Source organism: Orycteropus afer, unplaced genomic scaffold (assembly GCF_000298275.1).
Source record: "Orycteropus afer afer isolate SDZICR_OR568_19922 unplaced genomic scaffold, OryAfe1.0 scaffold00475, whole genome shotgun sequence".
Lineage (NCBI taxonomy): Eukaryota > Metazoa > Chordata > Mammalia > Tubulidentata > Orycteropodidae > Orycteropus > Orycteropus afer.
This window is the reverse complement of record NW_006922062.1, coordinates 1,681,254-1,695,140: the sequence shown is the minus strand read 5'-3', so window position 1 is coordinate 1,695,140 and position 13,887 is coordinate 1,681,254. Positions and strand designations below refer to the sequence as shown.

The 13,887-nt window shown below is 41.3% G+C and overlaps 1 protein-coding gene across 1 annotated transcript in view; it reads right to left on the bottom strand.

Annotated features, from left to right (window-relative positions):
• The window catches only part of ADGRA3 (adhesion G protein-coupled receptor A3), a 204,825-nt gene that overhangs the window by 51,284 nt on the left and 139,654 nt on the right, over positions 1-13,887 (bottom strand). Inside the window, exon 12 of the mRNA XM_007954828.2 lies at positions 10,736-10,939. Within this exon, the coding sequence (XP_007953019.1) occupies positions 10,736-10,939 (204 nt within the window). The remainder of the gene's footprint in view (positions 1-10,735; positions 10,940-13,887) is intronic.

The following is a 13,887-nucleotide window of genomic DNA, read 5'->3' as shown; positions in this document are numbered from 1 at the left end:
ATTCTGTCAATTCCTGGAGCCTTGTTTTTCACCCATTCCTTCAGTGCAGCTTTGACTTTTTCCTTCAATACCATTGGTTCTAGAGCTTATCTCCTGAAATGGATGATCATTTATCAATTCCTTTTGGTACAGCGACTCTGTGTATTCCATCCATTTTCTTTGGATGTTGCCTGCATCATTCAATATACTGCCCATGGAATCTTTCAATATTGCAATTCAAGGCTTAAATTTTTTCTTCAGTTCTTTCAGCTTGAGAAGTGCTGAGTGTGTTCTTACCTTTTGGTTTTCTAACTCCAACTCTTGGCACATTTCATTATAATAATCGACTGTCTTCTCAAGCTGCTCTTTGCAATCTTCTGTTCAGCTCTTTCATGCTGTCCATTCTCCAATTTGCTTTAGCTACTCTCCATTCTAGGGCAAGTTTCAGAGTCCTTCTAACATCTACTTTGGTCTTTTCTTCCTTTCCTGTCTTTGTAATACTCTTTTGCTTTCTTCATGGAGATGTTCTTGATGTGATCCCACAATTCTTCTGGTTTTTGGTCACTGCTGTTCAATGCATCAAATCTCTTCTTTAGATGGTCTCTAAATTCAAGAGGGATATATATTCAAGGTCATATTTTGGCTCTTATGGACTTTTTTTTAATTGTCTTCAACTTCAACTTGAACTTGCACATGAGCAGTTGATGGTCAGCTCCTGGCTTTGTTTTGGCTAAAGGTATTGAACTTTTCCATCATCTCCTGCCACAGATGTAGTCAATCTGATTCCTGTGTACTCCAAGTCCACGTGTATAGCCACCATTTGTGTTGTTGAAAAAAGGTATTTGTAATGAATAAGTGTCAATCTTGCAAAATTCTACCATGCAATCTCCAGTGCTACATCAATCAACAAGTCCAAATTTTCAAACGACTGGTGATTCTTCTTTGTTTCCAACTTTTGCATTCCAATCACCAGTGATAATGAGCACATCTTGATTGCATGTTGGTCAATTTCAGACTGCTAGCTTGGTAGAAATCTTCAATTACCTCATCTTTGGCTTTGGTGGTTGCTGCATAAATGTGAGTAACAGTAGCATTAACTGGCCTTCCTTATAGGCGTATGGATGTTATCCTGTCACTGACAGCATTGTACTTCAGGAGAGATCTTAAAACAGTCTTTGTGATTATGAATGCTACATCATTCCTCTTCAATTTGTCATTCCCGGCATAGTAGATCATATGATTGTCTGATTCAAAATGCCTAAAACCAGTCCATGTCAGCTCACTAATGCCTAGGATATCTATCTTTATGCATTTCATTTTAGTTTTGACAACTTCCAATTCTCCAGAATCATACTTCATACATTCCACATTCTGATTATTAATGGATGTTTGCAGCTGCTGCTTCTTGAGTTGTGTCACTTCAGCAAAAGGGAGTCCTGAAGGCTTTACTCCATTCACATCAACAAGGTCAGCTCTATTCTGAGAAGGCAGCTAGCTATTTCCCAGTCTATTTTGAGTGCTTTCTGACCTGAGGGGCTCATCCTCTCACACTATGTAATTCAATGTTTCATTGCTATTTTTTAGTAAGATATCAGACAGTGTCCCACCGCTATTCATAATATTTTCACTGGCCAATTCTTTGAGAAGCAGATGGCCTCTTCCTTCTTCTGAGTCTGTCTTAGGCTGGAAGCTCTGCTGAAATCTGTCCACCGTGGCTAACCCTGTGGCACTTGAAACACTGGTGGCACAGCCTCCAGCCTCACAGCAACACACAAGACACCACAGGCCAACAAACTGACAGAGGTATTCATCTCCCTTAGCTGTTCCAAACTGCTCCACTCCTGCTTCCTGGCCTTCCTTACCAGTTCTGCTCCTCCAAAAGCTATCTGTCCCCACCTCCCAGCTGTACCAGTTCTGGTCCTCCAAACAGCCGTCTGCCACCACCTCCCGGCCATCCCTACCAGTTCCCCCATAAATATTACAGCCTTGCAAACCCTATGGGGAAGTTCTACTCTGTCCTATATAGGTATTCTATGTATCAGAATTGATTCAATGGCAATGGGTATTCTTTTGTCTGGCTTATTCATGAACTCATCAGATTTGATTTTTAGAAAGATAATTCTGTTGGCAATACAGAGGGTCAATCAGAATGAGAAAGATTTAACCACAAGGAAGCGTTTTACACAGAGTGCTAAAACATGGGTTTTTGTGTTTTGGTTTTTTTTTTTTTTTTTTTTTTGACAATTAATTTTTTTTTCCTCGTGACTAACCCCATTTCTTGTTTTCTTTTTTGACAATTAATTACATCTCCTCAGTACACTGAGGAGCCCTGGTGGTGCAGTTGTTAAGTATTCAGCTGCTAACCAAAGGTCAGCAGTTCAAACCTACCAGCCACCCCATGGCAGAAAGATGTGGCAGTGTGCTTCCAAAAGATTTATAGCCAAAAGATTTACAGCCACTATGGGGCAGCTCTATTCTCTCTTACAGGGTTGCTATGAGTTGGAATCAACTCAACTCAATGGGTTTGATCTAGTTTTTGGATTTCAGTATACTGCTTTTTAGTTTTAGCTAGTTCTGCCCTCTTGTGGATACATTCAGCACTGCACATCACTATCGTAACACCTGAAGGCTCACAGTGTGATGCAATCTACTACTCTAAGTAAACCATGAATTATGGAGTACTGACCATCTCATTTGCCTATTTTATTGATTCTCCATGTTAATAGTTCCTAGCATTGGCATTGGATAGACATGGCTTAATATTTATGAAGTTAATAAAAGTTGATATAGGGTGTTTAAGGAGCTCTGGTGGAATAGTGGGTAAGGCATTTGGCTGCTAACCAGAAAGTTGGTGGTTCAAACCCATCAGCTGCTCCACGGAAGGAAGATGAGGCAACCTACTTCCATAAAGATTTACAGCTTTGGAAACCCAATGGGAGTTGGTATGAGTCAGAATCCACTTGATGGCAGTGGGTTTGTTTTTTGGTTTATGGGATGTTTACTAAAAAAACAAAGAAGGAGATTCTATTTAAGCAATGATGGCTTCAGGATGATGTTTTACAGCTCTATCTCCAGTGCTTAGGACGATACAGAACACAGTCGATATCCATAAATGTGTGTTGAATGAAAGTGTTTTGGAAGCCTGAAAACTGGCAGTTTGAATATTACCTTAAAATTGAAGGTGACAAGAAAATATTTAGAAGAAATACTTTCACGTAAGAAAATGCAAAAAGGGGTTTCCACTCTCACTCACAAATACAGCCTGAGAGGAAGACCAAGCTTACTATAAATGCATTTGCTAGCCCGGTAAACTTCTATTCAATGTATGAATTTCTCTTGAGTTTATAATGAGGTACACAAACGGAAAACCCCAACAGACTTATCCAAAGTCCAAATTCTTGACAAGGCTTCACAGACAGACTCTAAAAAACAGTACCATAAAATCCACAGGATGATTTTGTTGTGGGCAGAAAATGACATGAAAAACAGAGTACATTGTTGTTGTTGTTAGGTGTCATCAAGTTGGCTGCCACTCACGGTGACACGCCATATAACAAAAGGAGACACTGCCTGGCCCTGCGCCATCCCCACAGCCGTGGCACCCACCGTGTCAGTGCGTCTCCTTGAGGGGCCTCCCCTTCCTCGCTGACCCTCTACTTTACCAAGCCTGATATCCTTCTCCAGGGACTGGCCCCTCCTGATAGCAGGTCCAAAGCACGTGAGACGAAGTCTCCCCATCCTCGCTTCCAACAAGCTTTCTAGCTGTACTTCTCAGGCAGACTTGTTTGTTTTTCTGGCAGTCCATGGCACATTCAATATTCTTCACCAACACTATACTTCAAATGCATCAATTATTCTTCAGTCTTCCTCATTCATTGTTCGGCTTTCACGTGCATATGAGATTACTGAAAATATCCCGGCTTGGGGCAAGCGCACCTTAGTCCTCAAAGCATCTTTGCTTTTTAACACTTTAAAGAGGTCTTTTACAGCAGATTTGCCTAATATGTAATTTGATTTCTTAACTGCTGCTTCCATAGGTGTTGACTGTGGATTCAAGTAAAATGAAATCCTTTGCAACTTCAATCTTTTTCCCATTTATTATGATGCTGCTTATTGGTCCAGTTGTGAAGATTTTTGTTTTCTTTACATTGAAGTTTAATCCATACTGAAGGCTATAGCCTTTGATCTTCATCAGTAAGTGCTTCAAACCATCTTCACTTTCAGGAAGGAAGGTTGTGTCATCTGCATATTACAGGTTGTTAATGAGTCTTCCTCCAATCCTGATGCCACATACCTCTTCACATACCCCAGCTTCTCGGGTTGTTTGCTCAGCACACAGACTGAATAAGTGTGGTGAAAGGGTACAACCCTGGTGCATACCTTTCCTGTGCTCCTGAAAAGGGAGAGGTTATTGCTTCCATTTGATGCACTGATTGACTCAAGGTGACCCATGTGTGCAGAGTAGGACCCTCCATAGTGTTTCTGGGGCTGTGGCCTTTCAGAAGCAGATCACCAGCCCTGTCTTCCCAGGGGCTTCTGGGGAGTGGTTTTGAACCTTTCAGCTAGTAGTGAAGCACTTAACCATTTGTGCCACCCAGGGACGCTGTGTGGTATTCCTCATTATAAACCATTAAACAACTACACCTAACATTTTTTTAAAAGGCAGCTTTAAAAAAAAAAAGAAAAGAAAAGAAATGGTACCTATACATTCAAAAAATCAAAAAAGGTGATACTCTGGTGGCATAGTGGTTTAAAGCAATCAGCTGCTAACCAAAAGGTCAGCAGTTCAAACCCACCAGTAGCTCCGAGAGAAAAAGATGAGATACGTCTGCTTCTGTAAAGATCCACAGCCCTGGAAACCTATGGAGCAGTTCTACTCGGCCCTATTGGGTCACCTTGATGGCAGTGGGTTTGGTTTAAACAAGTTCAAATTTGTAAAAGAATACAAGTAACAAAAGCAAAACAAGAAATACCAGGTGCATGGATGAGAGATGAGAGCTACAAACTAATGGCCGTTCCTTACCACAGCTTCTAAATATGTGTCAGTCATTTTCCAGTAAAGAACAGCACTAAATGCTAATAATCATAGGTTCCTGGGGGTGGAAGGCGGTGGCCTAGGGCCACTGGAAAAGCAAACATCAGCTGTATCAGTAATATTTAGATTTTACAGAAACAGTGTAATACATATTTAATTTCTTTAAAAGAAGGGTTGATCATTATTTATGGAGAAATTGTAAATCTAATAAAAAACCACCAGGAAACACCAACTTAATTTGTTAAATTTATCATGATTACACCTTTTGCCACTTGGCTTGAAGGCAATGAACACAAAGTTTATTATTTCATTTAACCATATATTTATGTTAAAATGTACAGATTACAGCAATTGAAATACATGTAAACATGAGTTACACTAATTAGGAAAAAATCTCTCAAAATCTTTTGGGAGACACGTTTGTGGTTTTTAATGTTTACTATTGAAAGGTCAATCCCATGGAGAGAACACGGCCCTGAAAGAAGAAACCCAGACCCAGCTCCCAGCTTCACCGTTTAATAGCTGGTCCACACTGCACGGCACCATGTAACTTCAGTGAGTCTTGTATGTAAAACAGAACTAATGATTTTTCTAAGGTGGTGCAAACCGTTAAGAGAACTCGGCTGCAAACTGAAAGGTCGGAGGTTCAAATCCACCCAGACACTCTGCAGGAGAAAGACCTGGTGATATGCTCCCATAAAGATTACAGCCTAGGCAACCCTATGGGGCAGTTCTACTCTGTCACGTGGGGTTGCTATCAATCGAATCAACGTGACAGCCCTCAACACAACAAGAGCCATGTTTCTAACAAACACCCGAGCAGTCCAAATGGAATCATGTCCAGGACAAGCACAGAATGCTACACACCTGAGTGGTGCTTTCATTATTATTACAGAGACATCGTTGAATGCAACCACTGCAGGAAGAGGAAATAACTAAGTAACTGACGTACTAACAATAACTGAGAACTCCATCATGTTCTGATTCTGACACTTCAGTCTTGGTATTCGTTTTAATACTGACAGTTTATAAAGCATGAACATGCGTGACATGAATGTTGTCACAGGGCTCTTACTATTTCATCTGCCAAATTCATGTTGATGTCTCTATTTATAGGGGCATTAAACCAAGAAGAGAATGATAAGTAGCATAATGGACATCAACTCAAATACCTCCACGAGATGCTAACATAATTTCTTATGACACAATTTGGATCTCCTCCTACGTGTAATTAATACATTAGAATTTTCAGAAATTTTACTTGGGTTATAGTCTGTAGAATTCCAGCACTCAAATAAGAACGTGTCAGAGTTACCTGATTTGAAACAATAAAATACTAATTTATCCACATTTCCTTTCCTACCTACTCAATTCTAAACACTGGTACTATGATATACTCTCATCATTTTTGTGAGTATAATTAATTATTAACTGTATACCATTTTAATTTTCTCACTGCTGAAAATTAACAGATTATGTTGGCCTTGAGAATTAATTTTTGAACTGATTTTCTTTGCTAATTAGGGTTGGCTGTTAATTTTATTCAACAACACTGATTGGATGTTTACTCTGTACATGGCACTATGCCCAGCCTGGAGACAGACAATGAAATAAGCTGTGGTCCCTGCCCTTCAAATTTCACAATCTAACAAGGGAGACACAACACCAAGCAAAGAGCAGTAACAGTAAGAGTGACTCTGTGCCAAGCACCGCTGTAAATCTCTACATAATCATCTCATTTAATTCACTCTAACACACTTTGAGTGAAATTCCATAGCATGATTCCTACATCAGAGATGAACTGAAATTGAGAGAGGTTAAAGTATATGCTTGAGTTTTTAAGTTTGTTAAGTGTGGGAGCAGAGCTTGAAGCCAGCTTTCTGGCTGCAGGAACTACACTGTAAGCCATGGTACCACAGAGCCTCTTACTGGAACTCAACTCACCAATAAAGGAGCTTATAGTGGTCCTGAGGCATGAACAAAGGCCCATGGGTGTAAACAGGCAGTGATTAAGTCTGTCTGAGGAGAAGAAAGCCACCATCTCTATGGAATCTTAGAGAGCGAGGAGCAGGAGGAGACTGAGGGTACAAAACAAGGACAGGAATGAAAGCAGGACATACACAGCAGCTTAACAACAGGTATGGGAAACTGAAAGGACTTGAGTTGGGCCTGAGTCCAAGATGTCTGGCGTGGAAAATATGGGATGCGTGGGGAAAAATCATTTCTAAAGTCCACTCAACAAATTTTAAGAAACCAGTTATTTCTGGCTATGTTACAGCTAAACTCAAAACACCTGTTAACTTCTAAAAGCCCTCAGTGGTTTACTGGAAACAAATACATTTTGTTATGCAAAGGGAGTTGAATTATGGTGAAAGGAAACATTGTTTTGCGAGAGTTTCGATGGTGCTGTGTAGGAGCTGGATGCCAGGCCAACTCCATCTCCTTCCAGAAGCCAACTGACAGCAGCCAGGCACTGAATTCACCCAGGACTCGGGCACTACGCCCTCGAGGGTTTCAGTCCAGAGTGGGCAGTCCCCAAACCATCATGGCTCCCATGTGCAAAGGTGAAGTGACAGAGATACACGGAGTACTGTGGTAAAAGTGAGGAGAATTAAAGGAGATGAGGGTTGGGGAGGACAGGACTGCATAGCATTAAGGTAAGATTTCCTGGGGGTGCACACAACCAAGGAGCTGGGGAGAAGGGGAGGCAGATTCTTCTAGAAGAATCATCATCATGAGTCTGGCCTAAGACTAGCCAAGTGACCGTAGAGGAATCCAGGTTAGTCTGCTGTTATTAGACAACAGTGCGAGGAGGCAGGGAAAGTTGTGAGGTGAGCGAAGATGGTAGAAGCTGACAATGAGCTACTTCAAAGACGGCGGAGAGCCAGAAATGGTTTAACGGGGAGATCGCAGGGCCAATTCCCATTTTGGGTAGATCCAGGATAAGATTCAAAACACATTTAACAATCTGAAATGGCACAGGCACAATCAAACAGCCTCTGCAGAAGGGAAGGCTCCTAGCAGCCTCTGCTCTGCCAGGTACCAGCCCTTTGGCAGAGAGATGGTGGAAAAGTCTGGCAGCAACCCAGCAGAAGGACCAGTGGGGCTCAGGGAGCACTGAGGGCTTGGGCAACAGTGATGTACCAAACAGCAGATTTCCTAACTCGTGGCTATACTGGAGCGCGCGGAGTGACTGACAGCCCTAGGAAGACTAAGCTGTATGTTGCAGAGTCGGTCCCTGGCTCATGGCAACCCCATGTCCAATGGAACAAGATGCTGCCCAGAACAGCCCAGTGCGGTACCACCCCAATCCCTGTGCTGGGCTGTGAACCTGACCCTGGGGGTCCACAGGGTTCTCGTTGGCTGGTTTTCTGAAGTTCATCACCAGGCCTTTCTCTCTACATGCTTTAGTCTGGAAGTTCCACTGAAATCTAGATGTTCAGCATCAGAGCGACACGTAACCCTCTATTAAAAGGTTGGTGATGGCCATACCTGAAGGGCACCGCCTGGGAATCAAACCTGGGTCTCTGGCATGGAAGGAGACAATTTTACCCCTGAGCCACTACTGCCTCACTAAGCTGTCTGAGTCAGACGACCTTTTAAGGAATAGCCTGGAGACACAGAGACTCCTAAGGAGGTGACATGGATTGGGCACTCCAGGATGGGAGCCCGAACCAGTAAGTGGTGGTAGTAGACAGAGACTTAAGGACAAGCAAGTCACAGCTGCCTTTTATGGGTTTAACTTTACAGGCTGGCGTATCTTCACTTTTAAAGTTGGTGGCCCTGCCATTGTCAGGTGCCGTCGAGTCGGCTCCCACTCATAGCAACCTTGTGTTATTATACTTAAAGGTATAATAATGTCATTAACTATCGGATGTTTAAGTTGTCTAGTTATTATATTTAAGAGATTTAAAAGAAAAGTACAAACAGAAAGAGTAGAAACTGTCCTCAGTATAAAGTCAGATGTAACAGTTCCATGCTAAACAAAGCATAATCGTATTTTGTGCTTCCAAGGTTTAAATGTTCAGTAATTCTTGTGTCACAAATGACATGTTCCTTTTTCACTCTAATCGTGTCCATCCAGGAAGCATGAGTAATAGCACAGAGTGTCCTTGCTCTCTGGCCACAAGACGATTTTACAAAGATAGGCGAGTACGAAATTGACAAATCTGAGAGTGCTCATTTAAAGTTTTCTACTTTTGGCAGGTAGAAACTTTCCTTACCCAGAGGGGCAGATTGTGAAATTGATGAAATGTAGGGTTTCATCATTTTTAATCCCTATCTACCCACTGTGATCACCTACGACAGAAAGGTTCATCAATTTGAAGGGCCCCTCAAAACACACGTCTATCTCTCATGGGCTTGTGTGTGTTGCTATTTCTATGCCATTTGTGGTGTTTTTGTTTTTTTTCTTTACAAATGAGGAAAGTTGAGCGGGTCTATAGCAGCATGACTAGGGCCATCAAGTACTGTGTTACAGCCAAAAGTAACAAACAAATCTTACCAAGTTGTCACTGAATATATAGTATTAAGTAAACATATTTTCACTAGACATTTTGACTGAGCTGAGACTATCTTGGACAGTGGGGGAGTCAGAATATTTCTAAATTTCACACACTAGCTCTCTTTATGGAAGTCACCAGCATAAAGTATGACAAATGCATTGATTCTTCATTCATTCATTTATTCAGCACCCACAGAACATCCAAATACCTAACACTTCTTTGGTCAATTCTAATCTAGCTATTAAATGATGGACATACTGTTTATGATGTAATTCAGGGACAGAGCCAGAAACAAAGAAAACAAAGCAAAACAAAAAAACCAAACCCACTGCCATTGAGTCGATTCTGAGTTATATAAAGCAACCCTACTGGGTTTCCAAGGCAGTGAATTTTTACAGAAGTAGATTGCCCCACCTTTCTTCCATGGACTGGCTTGTAGGTTTGAACCACTAACCTTCTGGCTAACAGTCAAATGCCTTAGGCACTGCACCACCAGAGTGCTCTAGAAACAAACACATTACTCTGCAATTAGAAACCACAGAGAACACAATCACACAAGCCCACACAAAGCCAAGTGAAAAAAACGGTATTTTTAGTAACACTTCAGGGTATTGGAGCCACCCTACTACTACTTGGCACAACGTAGTTTCACAAAACACTTCTAACCCTTTAATTTTAGAAATGTCTTTATTTTGTTTGCTGTAATAAACCACACATTTAAAAAGACAAATGCCACATTTTCCCTTGTTTATCCCAAGTCTTGATAAACATGCTAGTCTGATAAATAGGGCTGACTTCTCCATTAAGCCTAGAGCCCTACAAGACTTCTAGGACTCACAAAAATTTCATTTATTTACTTATTTTTTTGTTGGTTTGTTTTAAATCAGAAGCAAAAGAATAAACAAATAAACTCATAGGTTGAAGCAGATGCTCTACTCTGTAATAATAAGATTCATTTTTATACCAACTCATAAATACAGTTTTTAATATTTCTTTTTATGAAGGAAGGGGCACAATCAAGGCAAAAATACCTCAAGACCATGAAAGTCATAAGGTGGCCCTTTGGTGGTCAGAATTTTTTCTTTGTAAACAACAACAACAAAACAAAACCAATAGCATAAGCCCCAAAACTTTCAAAAATGCTATTTTACAAAGGCAAAATTTGAGCATTCTTGTATCACTGCAAAGATCGAAGATGATTATAAAGCTAACATACCTTTAGTGCTAGACTTGAGAATGTATTTGAAACGTTGCACTTGAAACTCAGCTGTTTATCTAGGTTTCCGTCTGGATCCCGCCTGCCATAGTCGGAAAGTCCTATGCGGTCAGAGGTGGCCACTTTCTGGAACACGGTGCACGTCATCCCAGTGAAGGCAGCAGGCTTGATGATGTAAGCTTCCAAAGCAATGCTGGGTGAAGACTTTAAAAGTCAATCAAACAGAAGTTACGAAAGATTGATAACAGGAAGAAAAGTATTTCAAAGGCTTTTCAGGCAGAAAACACTGTTAAGTAGCCCACAGCCGAAAGCCCAGGTTCTTACTAAGCAGAAACACCAAGTAGATACCTGCAAGAACGAAGGAAGAGCCTCACCTGAGAAGGATGCCCTAAAATGAAAGGAGAGCCCATGAAGAGGAAAAGACAAGATGAAAGTGTAGAAACTGGTCAAAAGGCATCAGAAACTCGACAAGAAAGTAAAAGCTAAAAATAAGAAGTTTCTTTAAAAAAAAAATAATCCAGAGAAATCAGTGATCACACTGTAGGAGGAAACAAAACATTAAGTATGTATTAACAAAAAACATGGGAGCTCTGGTAGCGTAGTGCCTAAGGCACTGGACTGCTAACCAGAAGGCTGGCGGTTCAAACCCACCAACCACTCCTCGGAAGGAAGATGGGGCAATCTACTTCCATAGCGATACTGCCTTGGAAATCCAAGGAGGGGTCACTATGAGTCGGGTCCAACTCAACGGCACATAGCAACAACAACAACAAGAAAAAACATACCTACTGCCACTGAGTCGATTGTGACTCACAGTGAAACCACAGGCCAGAGCAGAACTGCCCCACGGCATTTCTGAGGCAGACCACCTCATCTTTCTCCCAGAATGGCTGGGGGGTTCGAACCACCAACCTTTCAGTGAGCAGCCAAGTGGTTAACCACTGTACCACCAAAGCTCCTTAAGGTAAGTATTAGGGTTTAAGAAATACCCTTAAAAATCACCTTGCCTTTGTCAAGTACACATTTTCCATTTACAAGGAGTGTGAGTTAACTATTTCTGTTAAGTTTTGCTGATAAAGATATTACACAGACTCACCTCAAGCTATTTCTTCAGAAAGGAAAGGAGGTACCAGTGCCAAATAGTAAATAAACCAACTTAAAAAGCACATTAGGTAAGAAAAATCTCCTGCAAAATATGGCACCTGCCCCAGGAGTTTGAGAGGAATTCCAGAGTGAGACTGAACTTAAGGGATCTGCCAAAATTTACAACTGCAATACGAATGGCCGCCATTCCCACACTGGGCAATGCCAACATCACTGCCACCCATCAGGACATGCCAGAGAGGGCACGCAAAGTGGCAAGTGGACAAGTCTCACATTCAGCAACGTGACAGAACTTACCCTAAGTTCTAAGAAGGACAAGATGTTTTCTCTCTCCTTTCCTTAATAATTTAACTATACACCCACCACGTAGGCCACGCATCACTTCCACATATAGGTACTGATAATGATTTTTGTTTGTTTTAAAAACATGGAACTTTAGTGCAAGGTGTTTAGAGTCTATTATTAAAAATAAAGTACAAATCAAAAACTATTAAATGTAAGACAGTGTTCTGGTTACCTACTGCCATTCTGACAAGAATATACCACAAATGGGATGGCCTTAACAAATAGGAGTTTATTCTCTTACAGTTCAGGAGGCTAGAAGTCTGAGTTCAAAGTGCCAGGTGCTAGGGGCTGTGTGAAAGCCCCTTGACCTTGGGCTTCAGCTCTGCCTCTTGCTCTCGGCCCACTGAAGCTAGAGGTATCTCTCCACTCAGACAGCTACTGGCTGATGAGGCTAACCAGCCAAGGTCGACAAATAAAATGGCACAGTTCCGATGTTACCAAACTACACAGCAAGCCATTAATTCAAGTCCATTTTAAGTCCCAAGGTTGGCAGAGCATGGCAGGCTGCTTAGCAATGACACGGCTACATGCAGCCTCCAAGTATGCCATAAGCTAGAGACCATTCCCAACAGCTTCTCCTTATATATAGGAAACAGATCACATCCCTACGGCAACTCCTCAGCTGCTCACAGTAGATTCCACCATGGACTTGATTACTAGTCTCATTGTGGAGAATATTACATCCAGCTGCCCAGCCACTCAACCAGGTCCAGTCAAGTTGACACACAAACTGAACTACCACAGACAGAATTTGTCTAGTACCATATACATGGGAGATAGTAATTGCTGTTTCCCCAAAATATCCACTAGTAAGATTTGCACTAGATTTTGCATCACAGATGACACACTGTGAAAAGCTTTATTAATTAAATTACATTTACTGACAATATTCTATATTCCAAATTGTTATTAATCAAAGTCGCATTTACAAAACTACCAGAGCGGCTGATAAACTGCAATACTTACTATAAACACAAAGTTCATGAAACTTCAGAACAGAGAGAAATCTGTTATTCTGAGACATCCTTGAAACTGTGTCACCATTCCTTGTTGTTAGTAAATGTATAATTTCCTAGAGCCTTGTTCACATATTGAAATGGTGCTCAGATACCCACTATGACCTTTACTGTACCCAAGAGCGCTAAGAAAAATCAATAGGTTTAAAATAAGAAAGTAGCTGGGCTGAGTAATAAGCATGGTTAAAAAATGCGAATTTAAACAGGCCTGAATGGCCAAGAAAGACCAAGCGTGGGCAATAAAATGGCAAGCTGGTCTAAAGTAAGGTCATGTGTTCCTGATGGAAGTCGTTCTCAACTGTGGTGTAAAGACAGTAGCTATGCCAGCCTCCATCTTACTCATTACTCAGCAACATGATCGTGAACTTAATTATCAAAAGATACAATAAAACATCAGAAAAGGGCCCAGAAACCAAAGGGAAGATCATAATCTTGAATTGTATGTAATCGTAGCAGTAAGTGTAAAGTATTTTATAAAGTCTGACCAAATAATTAGGAAACTGAAAACGTGGATCAGGTTAAGACTGCTAAGGGAGTAACAGGGAGCTCTGGTGGCATAGTGCCTAAGGTACTTGACTGCTAACAAGAAGGCTAGCGGTTCAAACCCACAAGCCACTCCTAGGAAGGAAGGTTGGGCAATCTACTTCCATAGTGATACTGCCTCAGAAACCCAAGGAGGGGTCGCTA